Here is a 21,469-nt window from a genome sequence, read left to right as displayed (position 1 = left end):
CTTTCTGATGAAGATTCGAAGGACTCAAAATGTTGACTGTTTCTCCCTTGCAGATGCTGCCAGACCCGCTCAGTTTTTACAGCGTTTCGTCCCACCCCACCCACCCCCCCCCCCCCCCCCCCCCCGGCCCCGCCCCGGATTCCAGCATCCGCATTATTCAGTCTGTTATAACTTTAACCTCCTGTTTATAAAGAATACTTTGTGTGAAAGGCCAGTGGAAACTGATTGATAAGCATGTTTAAAACAGCCCAAAGTACATTGCAGGAGAATTCTGAAACAAACTGAGCAATGAGAGGAGAAGCTCAGATAGTTCAAAAGCTTGCTCAAGTGAGTAGTAGGTTTTAAGGAGTGTCTTTCTTAAGGAGGAAAGTAAGATTGGGGTGGGGTGGGGCGGGAGAAATAAAATCCAAAGTATAAAAGCGACCCATTGGTTGATGTATACACCTCCTCTGAGGTACAAAAACAGAAAATGCTGAACAATCTCAGCGGATCTGGGGGGGGGCAATAAAAGCAATAATTTGCTTTTACCTCCCCTACACCACTGCTCAATTATCCCAAACACCCACCCCTTCCCCCTGCTCATTATTCCACACGTGCCCCCCTCCCCATTAATCCCACACATGCCCCCCTCCCCATTAATCCCACACATGCCCCCCTCCCCATTAATCCCACACATGCCCCCCTCCCCATTAATCCCACACATGCCCCCCTCCCCATTAATCCCACACATGCCCCCCTCCCCATTAATCCCACACATGCCCCCCTCCCCATTAATCCCACACATGCCCCCCTCCCCATTAATCCCACACATGCCCCCCTCCCCATTAATCCCACACATGCCCCCCTCCCCATTAATCCCACACATGCCCCCCTCCCCATTAATCCCACACATGCCCCCCTCCCCATTAATCCCACACATGCCCCCCTCCCCATTAATCCCACACATGCCCCCCTCCCCATTAATCCCACACATGCCCCCCTCCCCATTAATCCCACACATGCCCCCCTCCCCATTAATCCCACACATGCCCCCCTCCCCATTAATCCCAAACATGCCCCCTCCCCATTAATCCCACACATGCCCCCCTCCCCATTAATCCCACACATGCCCCCCTCCCCATTAATCCCACACATGCCCCCCTCCCTACTCATTAATCCCACACATGCCCCCCTCCCATTAATCCCACACATGCCCCCCTCCCCATTAATCCCACACATGCCCCCCTCCCCATTAATCCCACACATGCCCCCCTCCCCATTAATCCCACACATGCCCCCCTCCCCATTAATCCCACACATGCCCCCCTCCCCATTAATCCCACACATGCCCCCCTCCCCATTAATCCCACACATGCCCCCCTCCCCATTAATCCCACACATGCCCCCCTCCCCATTAATCCCACACATGCCCCCCTCCCCATTAATCCCACACATGCCCCCCTCCCCATTAATCCCACACATGCCCCCCTCCCCATTAATCCCACACATGCCCCCCTCCCCATTAATCCCACACATGCCCCCCTCCCCATTAATCCCACACATGCCCCCTCCCCATTAATCCCACACATGCCCCCTCCCCATTAATCCCAAACATGCCCCCTCCCCATTAATCCCACACATGCCCCCCTCCCCTACTCATTAATCCCACAAATGCCCACCTCCCCATTAATCCCACACATGCCCCCCTCCCCATTAATCCCACACATGCCCCCCTCCCCATTAATCCCACACATGCCCCCCTCCCCATTAATCCCACACATGCCCCCCTCCCCATTAATCCCACACATGCCCCCCTCCCCATTAATCCCACACGTGCCCCCCTCCCCTACTCATTAATCCCACAAATGCCCACCTCCCCATTAATCCCACACATGCCCCCCTCCCCATTAATCCCACACATGCCCCCCTCCCCATTAATCCCACACATGCCCCCCTCCCCATTAATCCCACACATGCCCCCCTCCCCATTAATCCCACACATGCCCCCCTCCCCATTAATCCCACACGTGCCCCCCTCCCCATTAATCCCACACGTGCCCCCCTCCCCATTAATCCCAAACATGCCCCCCCTGCTCATTAATCCCAAACATGCCCCCCTCCCCATTAATCCCACACATGCCCCCCTCCCATTAATCCCACACATGCCCCCCTCCCCATTAATCCCACACATGCCCCCCTCCCCATTAATCCCAAACATGCCCCCCACTCATTAATCCCAGATGCCCCTCCCCATTAATCCCAAACATGCCCCCCCGCTCATTAATCCCACACATGCCCCACACTCATTAATCCCAAAAATGCCCCTCCCCATTAATCCCAAACATGCCCCCCACTCATTAATCCCAAACATGCCCCCCTCCCCTCTTGCTCATTAATCCCAACCCCCCTCATTAATCCCAAATATGCCCCCCTTTCCACTGCTCATTAAACCCAAATATGCCCCCCTTCCCCCTGCTCATTAATCCCAACCCGCCCTGCTCATTAATCCCAAACACCCCCTATAATGGAAATACAAATTCTTGCTCAATACCTTCTTTCAAAGAAAGTTGGCCATTCTTGGTCAGACTAGTGAATTGAAGCAGTTCACTGGATGTAGCAGAAAAGCTGCTCCCTCAGGAATCCTCCCTCCCTCCCTCAGGAATCCTCCCTCCCTCCCTCCCTCAGGAATCCTCTCTCCCTCAGGAATCCTCTCTCCCTCAGGAATCTCCTCACTCCCTCAGGAATCCTCTCTCCCTCACCTATTGCCATTCCCGCCCCGAGCCCCCACACCTGGGGCATCATTTCCCCTATTGACACACCTGAGCGTCTGTTACATTGTTACCACTCCGCTCACGCTCCTCGGTCCACGTGACACGAACATCTGACGCCCGCTGACGCTTTGCCTCACAGAGGGCGCGCGACGTCATCGCCCCGCCCCCTCCCTTCCCGGGCGGAGCTGGCCCGCACCCGGCCCCGCCCCGCCGCCATCTTGGTGAGGTCAACTGGCTCCAAGCGCCTGGAGCTTCTTCCTCTGCTTCATTTACCAATCCTTTCTGCTTCATTTCTTCCCCCACTCTTTTTTTTAAACCCTCCTCAGTTATTTATTATCCATCAAAGACAGAGCTTGAATTTACGTGGAGTTCATTTCACATGCTTAAGATACCCCAAAGTCTCGATTGTCATGTAGGGATAGGGGTTGCCAACCCGTCCAGGATTGGCCTGGCGTCTTCAGGAATTAGGGATCAATCTCCAGGACCATCATGGAGCGGCACGGTAGCACAGTGGTTAACACTGTTGTTTCACAGCGCCAGTGTCTTGGGTTCAATTCCCGGCTTGGGTCACTGCCTGTGCGGAGTCTGCACGTTCTCTCCGTGTCTGTGTGGATTTCCTCCGGGTGCTCCGGTTTCCTCCCACAAGTCCCGAAAGACGTGCAGGTTAGGTCATTTGGACATTCTGAACTCTCCCTCAGTGTACCCGAACAGGCGCCGGAATGTGGCGACTAGGGGCTTTTCACAGTGACTTCATTGCACTGTTAATGTAAGCCTACTTGTGACAATAACGATTTAAAACATATTACTATTTTTATTGTCATTTTCATTGTATCATGGATTCGCTACAGTGCAGAAGGAGGCCATTTGACCCATCGACAAGCACCAACCCACCAAAAGAGCACCCTACCTAGGTGATCAAGGCTAAGAAGGTCACTGATAGTGGCACATTAAGAGATCAGAATATGTCAATGGCAGAACAAAGGTAAACTGTGTCAAAGGACAACTTCAAACAGGGAACAGATGGCCCTAGTGGGGTGGGGTCGGGTGGGGGTAGAGGAGACAATGGTGTAGGAAAAACTGATCAATGGAAGAAATAAAAATAAATGGATAGAAATAAAAATGAGGTGAAGGTGGAGGAGAGAGTTCACAGTCTGAAATGGTCAAACTCAATGTTAAGTCCTCCCTGACGTTGCCATTTTAACTCACCGTTCAACTACTGCGATGTTCCAGTGAAGCCCAGCGCGAACTGGAGGAACAGCACCTCATCTTCCAATTAGGCACCTTACAGACTTCCGGCAGACAGGTAAGTGGTTGAGATCAGATCAGCCATGATCTTATGGAATAGAGGAGCAGACGAGATCATGGCTGAGTGGCCTACTCCTGATCCTAATTCATATGTTCATAATATATGAGAGTAGTAAGTGGATTTGTCCTACCTTTAGTCGACAAGACATACCTGGGCAAATTTTGCACATTGTCGGGTACGTGCCAGTGTTGTAGTTGTACTGGAACAGCTTGGCTAGAGCACAAGTTTTCAGTACTATTGTCAGAATGCTGCCAGGTCCCATAGCCTTTGCTGGATCCAGCACCTTCAGCTGTTTCTTGCTATCACGTGGGGTGATTCGGGTTGGCTGAAAATTGGCATCTGTGATGCTGGTGACTTCAGGAGGAGGCTGAGATGGATCATCCACTCAAAAGAACAAGAAAGGGTTAAAACTTCAGTTTAGCTTCATATTGAAAAAGGTAGCTTGCAAGTCTGGAGGTTTTAGTTTCACTTTAAACTTTGACTGCATTGCATGAAGGCTTTACGACATTAAAGCAATTACAGGGTAAAGAAACAAAGCTGTTGCTCAACAACCACATTGAAAAGCAGAAGCACTTGAGTTTCAGTTGGAACCAGGTAAGCCAAAGGCAAGAAACATTCCACTGGCACTGCCAGGCAGGACAATACAGAGGGACAAAGCAAGTCTCAGAAGCTAAAGAGAAGAAAATTCCAGAAATCAGGGAATGGGACCGAAGAGAGTTCCAGGAGGTTGAATGAACAAAGAACAGAAATCTGGAAAAAGGGGTCTGTCCAGTGGAGAGGAGGAGAGAGAGAGGCTCCCAGTTGAAGACAGAGCTACAAAGTACAGAACTGGAGATGTTGGTTAGCAAGTGCAAGTGCCAGACACCTGAGGTGATCTGACGCTTCACAGCACCTTACTATAGCCTGTGAAGCAGTGGGGTTCTGTTGGTGTGGCCGTGTACCTGAGTGATTGTGTGGAAGCCTGGGTGCACGTGGCAATCCAAGGCAGAGGAATTCTGAAAGGAGAGGTTGAAATTCTGGATGTGGATTCTTGGTAAAGGCATCTGAGAGAGAGCATTGTGTGGAAGAAGATTCCAAGTGTATTCTTCAACCGCAGAGTTGGAAAACCCTTGTGTGAAAGCCAAAGTTCCAGTGAGACCAGTTGACTCACAGTGTGATAAACATCTGGGGAGATTTGATCTGAAATCTATAGAAGTTGTTTCGGGTGGCACCTTTCCCATTCAAAGTGTGGTGTGTCTGACAACAGTTTGTCAATTGGTTTACCCTGGCCTGTGTACTTAATGAAAACATTCGAGTTTAAGATAAAGTTTGTAACTTGTGTTACTCTTACGAATCTGTATATATCTGTAACGGTATAGCTGGGTTGGAGGAGTACGCTATTATAGTTAATCTTTACTTGTTTAATGATTTATTCTTTGTTAAAAGTTCATCGGCAGTCCGTTGACTCTGTTCATTGACATCTCTGAACAAAATATAAAATTTAGAATATATTGAGTCGAGTTTTACACTGGGATCGGACTTGTCCAGTAGAAACATCAGCTGAGATCTGAACAGCTCTTCACTTAACCCATTTCAAAATTATCCCAAATTCAAATAACAATGTTGTTGGGCTGACAAGCTCATCAGTGTTCAATGTATTTCTTCCCAAAATAATTACATTTTCCATTTTGAAGATGTGCTGTATTTCCACTTCAAATTGGCTGCAAACTGTGTCCCACAGCACCCAGAGTGAGCAGCCCTGCCTGCGCCCTGCAGCACCCAGAGTGAGCAGCCCTGCCTGCGCCCTGCAGCACCCAGTGTGAGCAGCCCTGCCTGCGCCCTGCAGCACCCAGTATGAGCAGCCCTGCCTGCGCCCTGCAGCACCCAGAGTGAGCAGCCCTGAGAGCACCCTGCAGCACCCAGAGTGAGCAGCCCTGCCTGCGCCCTGCAGGACCCAGTATGAGCAGCCCTGCCTGCGCCCTGCAGCACCCAGAGTGAGCAGCCCTGAGAGCACCCTGCAGCACCCAGAGTGAGCAGCCCTGCCTGCGCCCTGCAGGACCCAGAGTGAGCAGCCCTGCCTGCGCCCTGCAGGACCCAGAGAGAGTGGCCCTGCCTGCGCCCTGCAGCACCCAGTGTGAGCAGCCCTGCAGCACCCAGAGTGAGCAGCCCTTCCTGCGCCGTGCAGCATCCAGAGTGAGCAGCCGTGCAGCACCCAGAGTGAGCAGCCCTGCAGCACCCAGAGTGAGCAGCCATGAGAGCGCCCTGCAGCACCCAGAGTGAGCAGCCCTACCTGCGCCGTGCAGCACCCAGAGTGAGCAGCCGTGTAGCACCCAGTGTGAGCAGCCCTGCCTGCGCCGTGCAGCACACAGAGGGAGCAGCCGTGCAGCACCCAGAGTGAGCAGCCCTGAGTGCGCCCTACAGGACCCAATGTGAGCAGCCCTGCCTGCACCCTGCAGCACCCAGAGTGAGCAGCCCTGCCTGCGCCGTGCAGCACACAGAGGGAGCAGCCGTGCAGCACCCAGAGTGAGCAGCCCTGAGAGCGCCCTGCAGCACCCAGTGCACCCTACAGGACCCAATGTGAGCAGCCCTGCCTGCGCCCTGCGGCACCCAGAGTGAGCAGCCCTGCCTGCGCCCTGCGGCACCCAGAGTGAGCAGCCCTGCCTGCGCCCTGCAGCACCCAGAGTGAGCAGCCCTGCCTGCGCCCTGCAGCACCCAGAGTGAGCAGCCCTACCTGCGCCCTGCAGCACTCAGTGTGAGCAGCCCTGAGTGCGCCCTGCGGCACCCAGAGTGAGCAGCCCTGCAGCACCCAGAGTGAGCAGCCCTGCCTGTGCCCTGCAGCACCCAGAGTGAGCAGCCCTGCCTGCGCCGTGCAGCACACAGAGGGAGCAGCCGTGCAGCACCCAGAGTGAGCAGCCCTGAGAGCGCCCTGCAGCACCCAGTGCACCCTACAGGAACCAATGTGAGCAGCCCTGCCTGCGCCCTGCAGCACCCAGAGTGAGCAGCCCTGCCTGCGCCCTGCAGCACCCAGAGTGAGCAGCCCTGCCTGCGCCCTGCGGCACCCAGAGTGAGCAGCCCTGCCTGCGCCCTGCAGCACCCAGAGTGAGCAGCCCTGCCTGCGCCCTGCAGCACCCAGAGTGAGCAGCCCTACCTGCGCCCTGCAGCACTCAGTGTGAGCAGCCCTGAGTGCGCCCTGCGGCACCCAGAGTGAGCAGCCCTGCAGCACCCAGAGTGAGCAGCCCTGCCTGCGCCCTGCAGCACCCAGAGTGAGCAGCCCTGCCTGCGCCCTGCAGCACCCAGTGTGAGCAGCCCTGCCTGCGCCCTGCAGTACCCAGAGTGAGCAGCCCTGAGTGCGCCCTGCAGTACCCAGAGTGAGCAGCCCTGCCTGCGCCCTGCAGCACCCAGTGTGAGCAGTCCTGAGTGCGCCCTGCTGTACCCAGAGTGAGCAGCCCTGCCTGCGCCCTGCAGCACCCAGTGTGAGCAGCCCTGAGTGCGCCCTGCAGCACCCAGAGTGAGCAGCCCTGCAGCACCCAGAGTGAGCAGCCCTGCAGCACCCAGAGTGAGCAGCCCTGTCTGCGCCCTGCAGCACCCAGAGTGAGCAGCCCTGTCTGCGCCCTGCAGCACCCAGAGTGAGCAGCCCTGCCTGCGCCCTGCAGCACCCAGAATGAGCAGCCCTGCCTGCGCCCTGCAGCACCCAGAATGAGCAGCCCTGCCTGCGCCCTGCAGCACCCAGAGTGAGCAGCCCTGCCTGCGCCCTGCAGCACCCAGAGTGAGCAGCCCTGAGTGCGCCCTGCAGCACCCAGAGTGAGCAGCCCTGCCTGCGCCCTGCAGTACCCAGAGTGAGCAGCCCTGAGTGCGCCCTTCAGCACCCAGAGTGAGCAGCATTGCCTGCGCCCTGCAGCACCCAGAGTGAGCAGCCCTGCCTGCGCACTGCAGCACCCAGAGTGAGCATTGTAACGTGTTAACATTCTAAACAACAGAGCGGTCCAACATACGCAAAAAGTCCGTAATAACAAACCCAACCCCCCCCCTTCCCCCACCCGCCCCCCCTTCCAAACTCCTAGCTACCCATATATTAGATTCCCTGCCTTTATTCTGCACATCCATGTCTCCCCTTTCCCCTCCATTCCCTCCGCCCTCCTGCTGACAGTCAGATTTCCTTAAAGGAGTCGAGAACGGCTGCCACCTCCGAGCAAACCCCTGCATTGAACCCCTGAAGGCTGTTGGAAGTGAAAATATTCACACATAGGCCTTTTGAGTGAGTAAGAAAGGAGTTTATTATATCAGATCTGGGAGAAAGAGTTGGACACTCCGCAGCCTAGCAATACTCTTTCTCATGAGCTAAGGTTCGCATTGGGTTAATATACAGATTCAAGGGGCGGAATTAGTTGCATTCTCATTTACATACAATCAATCAACTATATTCGTGTCACAATCCATTACATGCAGTCAATCAATTTTCTTAGCATCCCAGTTGTCACATATATGGTTAAAGGGGCTGGTTTAGCTCACTGGGCTAAACCGCTGGCTTATAAAACAGACCAAGCAGGCCAGCAGCACGGTTCTATTCCTGTTCCAGCCTCCCCGGACAGGCGTCGGAATGTGGCAACTAAGGGCTTTTCACAGTAACTTCATTGAAGCCTACTCGTGACAATAAGCAATTTTCATTTCATTTCATTTTCAAAGTGGGTGTTGCCCTTAACTTCATTCAGAAGTCATTCAAAACTAACATAAGGTTATGTCCTGAGACCTTGAGCAAGTAAAGATTTATTTGTCCTGTGGAGCTGTCATCGGGGAGGGTGAAACCCTCCCTAAAAGTACCCACGTCTGGTTCTCATTTAATGAGCACAGTTTGTAACTTAACCCAGTTAAGGATTGTTCAGGAATGTGGCTAGTTCAGCTATTTTGTGTCTTCAGTGTTGCTATCTTAGCTAACAGCCATTTTGTATCCTTTCTGATATTAACAAGCATTGTGTATACACGATCTATTCCTGCAAATTGCCTCTTCTAGACAGGCATCTAAGCCAATGAGTACCTTTTATCTCAGCAGAACTATTCAAAAGTAATATAGGAGGAAAAATGTAGTTACAGAGCTAACTATAATTTATATCATTGTCCAGTATCAGAAAATGTCCCCCAACAAGGCAAACTTAATCTTCTCCAGCCTGAGAAACCCCGCCATGTCACTGACCCACATCCCCGACTTTGGAGACTCTGAGTCCCTCCATCCCAGCAAAATCCGTCTGCTGGCCACCAGGGAGGCAAAGGCCAAAACGACAGCCTTTCATCCCCCCGCCGGACCTTCCGACACTCCAAATATTGCCACCGTTGGACTTGGAGTCACCCTCCCTTCCAGGACCTCTGACATGACATCTGAGAATCCCTGCCAAAATCCCCTCAGCTTCAGAGACGCCCAAAACATATGTACATGATTCGCCGGACTTCCCCCGCTGCCCACATCTGTCCTCCACCTCCTCAAAAACCTGCTCATCCGGGCCACAGTCATATGAGCCCTGTGGGCCACCTTGAACTGGATCAGGCTGAGCCTGGCACACAACGAGGATGCATTGACTCTCCTTAGGGCCTCCTCCCACAGCCCGACTTCCAACTCTCCTCCCCAACTCGTCCTCCCGCTTCCTCTTCACCCCCCTGATTGCGACCCCTTCCCACTCCATCAATTCCGTATATATTTCCAAAACCCTCCCCTCCCTAACCCCTGTTTTAGACACCCCTTAGAGGGAGGCGAGAGAAGCTTGGGCCTGCCTCCGGACAAAATCCCCTACCTGCAGGTACCGAAATCCGTTCCCACCCAGCAACTCAAACTCCTCCTCTAGCTCCTCCAGGTTCGAGAAACCCTCCTCAATGAAGAGATCCCCAAATTTCTCAATCACCCCCCTGCTGCCACCTCCTAAAGTCCCTCCCCCTCCCCCCTCCCCCTCCCCCACCCCCGCCCCCCCTCCCCATTGAAGACTATATAATGGAATTTAGCAGACTATATAAAAGGCTGAAGAAACACAGCCTGGAATTTCCACAGTCTGTGTTGGCATTTAAATTACTGGACTGTGCTAGAGTGAGCAACATGGATAGGCTCCTGGTTTTGACAGGAGTTCAGTTTGCGGATACGGATACCTTATTCAATCAGATGACAGAGGCCTTTAAAAAGTTTTCTGGCGAAACATTCAATTCCTATGGCTCTGATGACCCAAATAGGTCAGTCAGCAATAAAGCAGACTATGGAAGATACACTAATGACAGGGCGGCGAAATTGTACAGCTACGAACAGGTTGCAAGAGTATGGAAGGAGATTGGGACCCGGAAATTATGAAGACAGAAACCCATTTAGTACCTATATTAGGAGGAGGGACATGGAGAATAGAAATAGGAAGATGAACCCCAGAAATGACCGGGGTATGATAAATCGATGTTTGCGGTGTGACTCTCAATACCATTATGCTTTCAACTGTCCAACACGTTATAATAGAGTGTTTGAAGCGACACATGACACAGAAGAATCAGAAGAGGAAAAAGATAGTTCAGAAAGAAGGAATTGTCCTATTAACAAGCAGTTTTACGTCGGTAATGAGGGTGTTGGTTGCAGAATCCTTCAATTGTGCTGTATTGGACAGTGGCTCCACATCTACTGTGTGTGGAATTGATTGGTTAAAATGTTACCTGGACTCTTTGAATGCTGAAAATCATAACAAGGTTAAGGAATTTGAAAGTTCCATAAGTTTCAGGTTTGGGGATAATAACAGTCTGAAGTCGCTGAAAAGAGTGGTGATCCCTTGCAATATTGCAGGAGTGAATCATTTCCTTAGCACGGATGTTGTATCAAGTGAGATACCTTTATTTCTGAGCAGACCGTCAATGAAGAAAGCACACTTGAAACTGGATATGGAACAGGATAAGGCAACAGTTTTTGGAAAGACTTACAATTTACACAGTCAGGACACTAATGTATTTTATTACTGACAAATTATATTTCAGGTGCAGTTGTTAGGGATGTGTTAATGGCAGTTGAAGATGGGACTTTAGCTGATTAAAAAGCTTAGTGTGTTAAAACTGCATAGACAATTTGCGCATCCGTCTCCTCGGAGGCTTAAAAGTTTATTAAAGGATGCAGGGGTAAGGGATGAAGATTATACAAAGCTGATAGAACAGGTTAGTGATCGCTGTGAAGTTTGTAGGAAGTACAGAAGGACACCATCACGACTGATAGCAACCTTACCTTTGGCCAAGGATTTTAACAACATTGTGGCCATTGACCTTAAGATCTGGGATAAAGCTAACAATATATTTATTTTTCATTTTGTAGATTTAGCAACCAGATTTAGTCAATCAACTATTGTATGCAGTAAAGAAAAGAGAGTAATTCTGGATCAAATCGTAGAAAAATGGATAGGGACAGGAATGGGCCCACCGGCAAAATTCCTTATGGACAATGGGGGAGAATTTTGAGTTTAGGGATATGTGTGAAAACGTGAATATCACAGTTATGAATACGACTGTGGAAAGCCCATTTAGTAATGGCGTGTGTGAAAGAAACCATGTAATAGATTACATGCTCTAGAAAATATTGGCAGATAGACCAAACTGCAAGTTAAATTCAGCTTTAGCATGGGCGGTACATGCAAAGAATTAATTGCAGATGGTTGGGGGCTATAGTCCCTATCAATTAGTGTTTGATAGAAATCCTAAAATTCCATCCATTTTGAATGACCAGCCTCCAGCTTTAGAAGGGACTAGAATTAGCTCTGCCTTTGCTGAGCATTTAAATGCATGACATAGCAGTAGAAAAGCTTTTTTGGAAGCCAAAGTCTCTGAAAGAATTCGCAGAGCTTTAAGGCATAATGGACGGCCATCAAATACACCGTTTTTCAGCAAGGAGACATAGTATACCATAAGAGAGATAATATTAATGAATGGAAAGGTCTAGGGAAGATCATAGGCAAAGATGGCAAAACATCATTTTGCAGCATGGCAATCAAACGGTTAGGGTACATTCATCAAGGATAATGGGTAAAGATTACAAATTTTCAAATTTAGACAGAGCAGGCAGACATGATGAGGAACCAGGGTCATCTGGTACGCACATGTTACAGAACTATGAGGACCAGTTAATTGATATAGAAAGGGTTTCTGTAGAGGAACACAATACTTCTGATGAATTAGAACAGACCATTTTTCCGAAAGGACAACTGCTAAAAGTTGGTACCAAAGTAACATACTTGCCTGAAGGGTCTAGTCAATGCCAGAATGCAACCGTTATTAGTAGAGCAGGGAAGGCCACTGGAAAGTATAAACATTGGTTGAATGTACGGCATTCAGGGGAGGGTGTCAAGACAATGGATTGGGAACATGACGTCCAGAAGTGGAGGGCACAGAAACGCAGTGCCAGTTCAGATAGTACATCGGATAGTGAACAGGTTCGCAGGAAAAGGTCAAGAACTATTGAAAGGACATCCCATAGCAGAAGGGAAAAATCAAGCAGTAGCAGTACAGAACGAGATACCAGGCGGGAGAGGGGACGTAGTTTATCAAGGTCTCGAAACATGGGTAAGACTACAAATACTACTAGGAGGAGAAGCCCACATGCACGTGAGATTTTGGTGGCTTCCAATAAATTAGATGAAAAAGTTATCAAAGATGCCAAACAGCAAGAACTGCATAGTTGGAGTGAATTTGGGGTATACACGGAACTACCGAATAGGGGACAAAGAGCTCTATCTCACAGATGGATTTGCATGGAAACAGATGGAACTTTATGATGCATGTCGATGATTTTTTTGTGGGGTGCGAGTAGTGATTTCAAAGCTATTATAATCTCTGGTTTGAGGAAAGAATTCAGGGTTGGAAGTCAGGCTTCCGGTGCATTTAAATATATTGGATTAGAAATCGGACAGACTAAGTTAGAGGCAACTTTACGTCAGCAATCTTATTTGGAGAGCCCAATAACAATTAGTTGTGGTCGGGTTTCACAAAAAGACGCAGTGGGTTCAAAGATCGAAAAAGAGCAACTGCAAACTTTAATTGGGCAACTGAATTGGTTAGGTAGACAGACTAGACTGGATGTTAGTTTTGATGTCTTTGAGTTGAGTACAAAAATTAATGATCCCAAAGTGGAAGCCACAATAAGAGCAAATAAAGCGTTGGTTAAACTAAAAATGCAGGAGTGTGTTTTGAGGTTCCCGGTTTTAGGTGACCGTAGGCAAATGAAACTCAGAGTTTATAGTGATGCGTCCGATACAAATTTATGTGATGGGGTTTCAAGCGCAGGAGGTTTTATAATTTTCCTTTTGGGGAACAATGGTAAATGTTGCTCTCTTGTGTAGAAAACAAAGAAAATAAAGAGAGTGGTCAAAAGCACTTTGGCTGCTGAGACATTAAGCCTTGTCGAGGCGGTGGATATGGCATTTTGTATATCTCGGATATTGACAGAAATTTTGGGATTAGGGGATTTGGGTAATATACCTATTGACTGTCACATTGACAATAAATCCCTGTGGGAAAATGTGCACTCTACAAAAAGTGTCAATAAGAAAAGGTTAAGGATAGACATCTCAAGTTTGAAGCAGATGATGGACAGAGGGGAAATGGCAAAAATTAAATGGGTCGACAGTGGCTATCAATTGTCCGACTGTTTTACGAAAAGAGGGGCTAGTTCACAGAATCTTTTGGATGTTGTTAATGAAGGGCGCCTGTTTCTGTGACTTTGTTTTTTTCCTTCCAAAACTTAAAAAAAAAGAAGGGGGGAAATTGCGTGTGTGTTTTTGAGTTTCTTGTAATTTTGTTTTCACCAAATTATTTTTTTTCTCCAAGGAAGGGGAGACTGTTAAGGAATTGGTTAAGAGACATTCAAATTAAATGTCTCGTTTATGTTAACTATCCAGTAATTGATACTGATATGTAAAGAAGCTTCAGGTGGCCTTTGGGCATGTGATGTGATGATAGAGTTTTTGTACAGAGTTGTGTTGAAGGAAAATAAAGATATTTGCGAGAAGGAGTAGAACTTTTGACTCTTAATACAACAGCCGCTAAACAGCTAACAGCACAGATCGGTGACCACACCGACACCCCCTCCAGTCTCATATGCTGCCTCCATTGCCCCCACACTCTCAGGGCTGCCACTACCACTGGGCTTGTGGATTACCGAGTCGCCGAGAACGGCAGAGGTTAACAGAGCCTTCAGACGGAAGGAGGCACGGTGCCGGCTCCACTTGCTCCCACACTGACTCCTCCCCCACTACCCATTTCCTAACTATCGAAATATTGGCCGCCCAGTAGCAGTTAATAAAGTTCGTAAGGGCCAAGCCCCCCTCCCCGCGCCCCCGCTCAAGAAGGACCTTCTTCATCCTCGGGGCTTTCCCGGCCCATATAAAACCCAAGATCGCCGCGTTCATCTTCCTAAAAAATGCCTTGGGGATAAAGATTGGGAGACACTGAAACACAAACAGCAATCTCGGGAGGATTGTCATCTTCGCAGTCTGTATACTCCCCACCAATGACAGCGGGTGCACCTCCCACCCACGGAAGTCCACTTTCATTTGCCCAATCACATCCTTCCCAAATTTAGTTCATGAAGCTAACCCCAGTCCCTTGCCACCTGAATCCCCAGGTACCTAAAACTCCATCCCACCACTTTGAACGGCATCTCCCTCAGTCACCTCTCTCTGCCCCCTTGCCTGGATCGCGAAGACTTCGCTCTTGCTCATGTTCGGTTTGTAACCTGAGAACCGGCCAAATTCCTCCAGTATCCCCATAATTCCTGCAATCCCCCCCCCCCCCCAATGGGTCTGTTATATAGAGAAGCAAATCGTCCGCATAGAGACCCTATGTTCCACCCCCCCCCCCCCCCCCCCCCCCCCCCCTCACTATCTGCCCTTTATCTTTATAATATTCAGGAACTACCTAGTCTATTTTCCTATTGGATTTTTTTTTAAATGGAGAGGTGTTTATCGCCCTTACACTTCAAGTAAATTTCCCTTTGAGTGTTTGAAGTATCAACTTTGATCAATCTATTTGATCAATTCCAATGGCGGAAACAATAATGCCCAGACGTTTTAATTTTAGATGGTGATTCACATCGGACACAAATGTGCAGTGCAGAAGGAGGCCATTCGGCCCATCGGGTCTGCACTGGCCCTCGGAAAGAGCACCCTACCCAAGCCCACACCTCCACTCTATTCCCGTAACCCAGTAACCCCACCTGACCTTTTTCTTTTGGACACTGAGGGATAATTTAGCATGGCCAATCCACCTAACCCACAAATCTTTGGGCTGTGGGAGGAAACCGGAGCGCCCGGAGGAAACCCACGCACACACGGGGAGAACGTGCAGACTCCTCACAGACAGTGATCCAAGCCGGGAATCAAACCTGGGACCCTGGAGCTGCGAAGCAACAGTGCTAACCACTGTGCTACCGTGCCGGTATGTATATCCAGTTCTCAAGCACTTTCTCTCGAAACATTGCGAATGGCCTGAATGGTTAAGAGAAAGTGTCTGAATTGCAAAGCCTCGCGTTCAAGTTTGATGCCTGCAGATAAGCTCTCGAATTTGTCAAAACGCCTCCCCCTGTGTGTGGCATGAAAGAAAATGAAATGAAATGAAAATGGCTTATTGTCACAAGTAGGCTTCATAATGAAGTTGAAGTAGGACATTTTTTAAGGCTATATTGGATTCGTATTAATATTTACATCATCAAAGCATTCTTCATTTATTGGACTGATTGGCACCATTTATGATGTAAAGGGATGGGCATTCGTTTGAATCCCATTTTTGCACAGCTGAGAAACCTTTTTCGAACAAAATGGAGAATCTATAATCTGCTTAGCAACAGCACGAAGCTGCATCTTAAAACGGCACCATGGCCAGAAGATCGGGATATCTACGATTCAAGACCCCGACAGTGGGGCGAATATATATATATTTATATAGATTAAAACTAAGACTTATAAAATGAAATGTTATAAAATGAAAAGTTGTAACACCAAAATGACCCAGGCAGGCAAAAGAAACCTAAGGATTAAATATTTTGATTAGATTAGTTTTACACACAGACACAAATCCTATCAAACAGGAGGCTGACACAATAGATTCCCAGGTTAACCCAGGAACCACACTCAACACCTAATCAAGGTACAGCATACAGATAATGGGACCCCATTGTAAGCCAAGGGAACACCTGTTAAAACTAAGCAGATAACGAGACATTGACGTCAGAGTCAGGAAGCCCAGGAAATCATGTATCTGTACTATTCATCTGTACTATTCAAATGTAAAACGGCAAAAGCCCGCCAAAACCTTGCAAATGCTTGTACTCTCTATAAATATTGAACCTCGTCTGCATATCGGAGAGATCACCGTGGTCAAGCCATTGTTAGGAGCTGGCTGCGTGGGTCTCCCTGAAGGACTTCAGGACTTGTACAATACAGTAAAAACGCTTTGAACCTTGCCTTGAGACTCGACCTCGTGAATGCACTGGCACAAGGGATTTTTCCCTACAACAAAGTTAATGTGAAAAGCCCCTAGTCGCCACATTCCGGCACCTGTTTGGGGAGGCCGGTACGGGAATTGAACTGTGCTGCTGGCCTGCCTTGGGCTGCTTTCAAAGCCAGCGATTTAGCCCAGTGTGCTAAACCAGCCCCTGGTATCAGTCCTCGCGTGGCCCCGGAAACTACTGCCACCGGTTTAAAAACCAGATCCACTCTGGCTCTGATCCCAAGGGGTTAATTTGTCCAAACATATCTGTAAATTTAAAAAACTTATTTAATAATGCCCAGTCTATGCATTTAGCGAAACAAAAGTTGTGCGGTGGATTTAAACTGTCAGTGGAAGGGGTTAACGGAGCTGCTTGTTTGCAGAGGATGGGGGCAGAGGAAACCTCACACGCAATCACACATCATTCCTTCACGGAATTGTTCCGAAGAACCTTCCCCGGTGAAGAGAAAGAACCAAAGTGAATTTTCAACTCGTTTTTTCCTGACTTTTCTGCCGGAGAGGGCTGGCAGTCACTGAGGCCGCTGCACCTGGGTTTTACCAGAGAGTTCAACATCGCGCGGTATGCTGCTGCCTCATTGCTGGGACTGCGCTCCGAGCCTGCTCTACCACCGCCAGTAGCTGGGTTTCGCCGTCTGAGTATTTAGACAGCACCTCTCATGACCCCAAGACGTACACACAATTACATTCTCGACGCTGTTCTCTGGGTTCACAAACGCCGACCGCTGGCCGCACGACTGAGCTGTGGATGTTTTGATGTCGGTGAGTGACCCTTCGAGCACAGCAGCTCATTAATGGAAATCCTGCAGCTCGTCCTAACTCTGTCCAAATCGCTGCATCAAGTTTTAATGTGCAGGATATCTGCCAAATGTTCTTCCCCGTGGAATGTTGAATCATCAACATGTTTAGACCCAGTCTCTGGCAAAATATCTCAGTGCCATTTATATCACTCATTGGCTATTGAAATATGAAAAACAGATACTTACATAGAACTTACAGTGCAGAAGGAGGCCATTCGGCCCATTGAGTCTGCACCGGCTCTTGGAAAGAGCACCCTACCCAAGGTCAACACCTCCACCCTATCCCCATAACCCAGTAACCCCACCCAACACTAAGGGCAATTTTGGACACTAAGGGCAATTTATCATGGCCAATCCACCTAACCTGACATCTTTGGACTGTGGGAGAAAACCGGAGCACCCGGAGGAAACCCACACACACACGGGGAGGATGTGCAGACTCCGCGCAGACATGACCCAAGCCGGAATCGAACCTGGGACCCTGGAGCTGTGAAGCGATTGTGCTATCCACAATGCTACCGTGCTGCCCGATATAAATGTCATAACCTCCATGAGGACCAGGGAGAAACCATTATTGACCTTCCCCTGGGACACGTGCAGATCAAACTTCTCAGTTGGGGGCAGAGGATGCCGCAGAAAAGGATGATGGGAGGACAGAGGAAGTTATTAGAACTGTAGAACAATACAACAAAGAGATTATTCAGCCATTGTGGCCGTTTGTATCCAGTTAGTCCCTTTCCCCTGCCACTTCTACATAGCCCTGTAATCATTTTCCCAACAACCGTATTGGTGCCTTTAACATGCTAAAATATCTCAAGGCCCTTCACACGAGTGTTACAAAGCAAAGTTGGACAACAAACCATATCAACTAAGGTTAGGACAAATGGCTAAAATATTAGCCAAAGAGATGGGCTTCAAGGAGTGTTTTAAAGGAGGGAAAATGGGTGTAAAAGTGAAGAGATTTAGGGAGGGAATTCAGAGCTGAGGGCCGAGGCAGCTGTAGGGACGGTCGTCAATAGTGGAGCAATTAAGATCAGTGATGTTGACGAGGCCAGGATTAGATCATGGTTTAGCTCACTGGGCTAAATCGCTGGCTTTTAAAGCTGACCAAGCAGGCCAGCAGCGCGGGTTCGATTCCCGTACCAGCCTCCCCGGGCAGGCGCCGGAATGTGGCAACTAGGGGCTTTTCACAGTAACTTCATTGAAGCCGACTCGTGACAATAAGCGATTTTCATTTTTTCTCATTTCATTTTTTTCATGAGTGCAGGAACCTTGGACACACTCCCGTAGATTGGCAGCAAAACAACATGAAGCTCGAGGCGATGCCTTCGCAGCTGAAGTGATTCTGTGGCTCCTTGCCTCTGAGTCAGAGGGCTGAGGCTTCAAGACGGTGGGTGGGATTCTGTGGTCTCTCATGCATGGTTCTCCGTGGCGGGAGGTGGTGGGGTCTGCTGGTCCCGCTGCTATCAGTTGGATTTCCCATCGATTCTACCCCACACCTCCAGGAAACCCATGGCGGGACTGCGCTATCGGAGAAGATCCCTCCGGCCTGAACAGTGGAAGACCTGGCCCGGTGGCGTAGTGGTACAATCACTGGACTAGTCACCTAGGCTGACACTCTGCGGACGTGGGTTCAACCCCCACCACCGGGGGAATTTAAATTCAGGTAATAAATCTGAAATTGAAGCTAGCCTCGGTAATGGTGACCACGTCAACAATCACTGACTGTTGCAAAAACCCGTCTGGTTCACTAATGTCCTTCAGGGAAGGAAATCTGCCGCCCTTACTTGTGTCTGGCCTACACGTGAGTCCAGACCCACAGCAAAATGGTTGACCCTTAGCTGCCCTCGCTCCTGATGCACGATGAATTGCACAGAGACGAGAGTTGAATACAACTCAGACTTTATTACTCTAAGATGTGTGGCCTCCTCCAGCAGCTGGCGAAATGGCTGCTGTACGGGGACACACATATTTATACACCGCCTACTGGGCGGAGCCAGCAGGCAGGACTACCCCCGTACCTGTAGTACAGGGTCTTACCACACATCTCCTAATATACACAACAGTGGTGATTACCACAGCTCCATAATAGCCTAGTAAGCCATTCAGTCCAAGGGCAATTAGGGAAGTGAAACAAATGCTGGCCTTGCCAATGACGCCCAAATCCCATCAAAGAATAATGAAAAAACAATTCCAGAGACATCAGCAAATCATCTGAGGCCTCACTTACCCTCTTAAGCGTATGCAAGCGTGGAATCCTCCTCGCGACGTGGACAAATCTCGACCTCTCAAACAGCATCTAAACCAGAATTTCATCATTATTACGTTACATGTCTGCGGGTCCGAGTGAGCTACAACAGCGACTACACTTCCAAACTATCTCATCAGCTGTAAAGCACTGTGGGGTGCTCCTGGTCATGGGAGGCACCATGTAAATGCAGGTGCTTTCGTCCTTTAATCATTCGAAGCCACTTAACAACTCACGAACACAGCTACAATAATTCTCTGGCCGACGGCCAAAACTACTTAGAGAGAATCAATATTATTCAAACGGACCGTGGCAGCAGTTTTCTCAGCCACCCTGATCCAATGCATGAGCTTGACGAATTGGGAGGGAGTGAAAGGCTGTGCATTTTAATAAAGAATCATCAGCAAGTTGGTTGTTCTAATGAAATATTGATGGGATGAATTGATGTCTCATTAATATGTAGATTTTTTTTTTCTCTCTCTCTGTGTAAGAGTTTGAATTTTCCCAGATTGGCCAGACCTTTTTGTGACTCCTGGCTTGCCCATTGCGACCTTGGGAAGGAAAAGCAGTTCGGAATTTGAAAGTACAACTTGGTATTTGTAGCTCTGGGAGCGGAGATCCGAACACATTTGGGAATTAACTGGAATTCGGAGGTTTGCCTAATCCACGATTTTCATCGGGACATTGGAATTTCCTGGTCAGAGGCATCGACCAAGGTCCACTGGGACCAGCTCCGGCAATCCCTGTGATTGCATGATGCAGTGATAATCGAACGATGAATCGTCATCAATTCGTCTGCACCCGGCAGGACATGAGGCAAATCCCAGTGGAGGGGCGCTTTGGGAATCTCAGGGCCGAAGTTTCATGTTTGCCACATTTACCATGTGGCCTGTCCTCAATCTCAAACCTTCTGCATCCCAAGGTACTTTCTGAATTAAACTTTTTAATACTTTTTTTTTCCCGATTAAGGGGCAATTTAGAGTGGCCAATCCACCTATCCTACACATCTTTTGGGTTGTGGGGGTGAGACCCACGCAGACACGGGAAGAATGTGCAATCTCGGACGGGATCGAACCCGGGTCCTTTGCGGCGTGAGGCAGCAGTGCTAACCACTGCGCCGCCCCGCAGCCCGAAAAAACTTTCAAATGACTCAAGTTTCATGACAAATTGGAGGCCCCAGCTGCCTGCTCGGGTGGTGGGATAGAAAAATCCCACGGCACTCCTTCGAAGGAGAGCAGGGGAGATTTTCCCCAGTGCCCTGGCCAATATTTGGCCCTCATTCAAATTGACAAAAAACAGAATATCTGGTCATGATCACATTGGTGTCTGTGGGATCTTGCTGTGCATAAATTGGCCGCCCTGTTTCCTGCATTATTACAGTGACCACACCTGTATGCTTTCAAGAAAGAGTGTTAGATATAGCTCTCGGGGCTAAAGGGTTCAAAGGATATGGGGGGGGGGGGGGGGGGGGGGAGGGGGCGTGGTGGAGGTACGGGGGGGAAGCGGGAACAGCCATGATCGTAATGAATGGTGGGGTAGGCTTGAAGGGCCGAACGGCCTCCTCCTGTTCCTTTTTCCTATGTTTCTATGATGGGCTGAATTTCCTCCTTGCACTGTAAAGGTTCTGTGAATCTGCGTTTCCCACTGCAGTCAATATTGTAGAAACATCACAGAAATAGTTTCTATTTAAACATTTAAATATTAATCTTTTCAGTATGGTCTTTAATTTGTCAATGATGCTCTACATTTCAGTACAAAACAGTCAAATATTTTAGTCAGGAACTTGGTGATACTCAGACACTCAACTAAGGCAGCAGCACCTGAAAGCAGTGGTAATTGTCACCCGATCAGACTTCCTGACTACCTCAGCGATTTATCTCAACGTCATTTCCTT

General features: G+C 49.2%; 1 protein-coding gene across 3 annotated transcripts in view; it reads right to left on the bottom strand.

The window, feature by feature from the left end:
• The window catches only part of hmces (5-hydroxymethylcytosine binding, ES cell specific), a 28,160-nt gene extending 25,261 nt beyond the window's left edge, over window positions 1–2,899 (bottom strand). Inside the window, exon 1 of one of the 3 annotated variants that reach the window (XM_038812170.1) lies at window positions 2,799–2,899. Coding sequence is in view for 1 of the 3 variants with exons in the window: in XM_038812172.1 (XP_038668100.1) it covers window positions 2,739–2,748 (10 nt within the window). In the remaining 2 variants the exon portion in view is untranslated. Of the gene's footprint in view, window positions 1–2,530; window positions 2,609–2,738; window positions 2,758–2,798 lie in introns of those variants that run through there. The other 2 variants (XM_038812172.1, XM_038812171.1) reach the window with 2 other exon arrangements.
• Window positions 2,900–21,469: the final 18,570 nt, after the last annotated feature.

The sequence above is a fragment of the Scyliorhinus canicula genome, chromosome 11, assembly GCF_902713615.1.
Source record: "Scyliorhinus canicula chromosome 11, sScyCan1.1, whole genome shotgun sequence".
NCBI lineage: Eukaryota > Metazoa > Chordata > Chondrichthyes > Carcharhiniformes > Scyliorhinidae > Scyliorhinus > Scyliorhinus canicula.
This window is presented reverse-complemented; position numbering and strand designations above follow the sequence as displayed.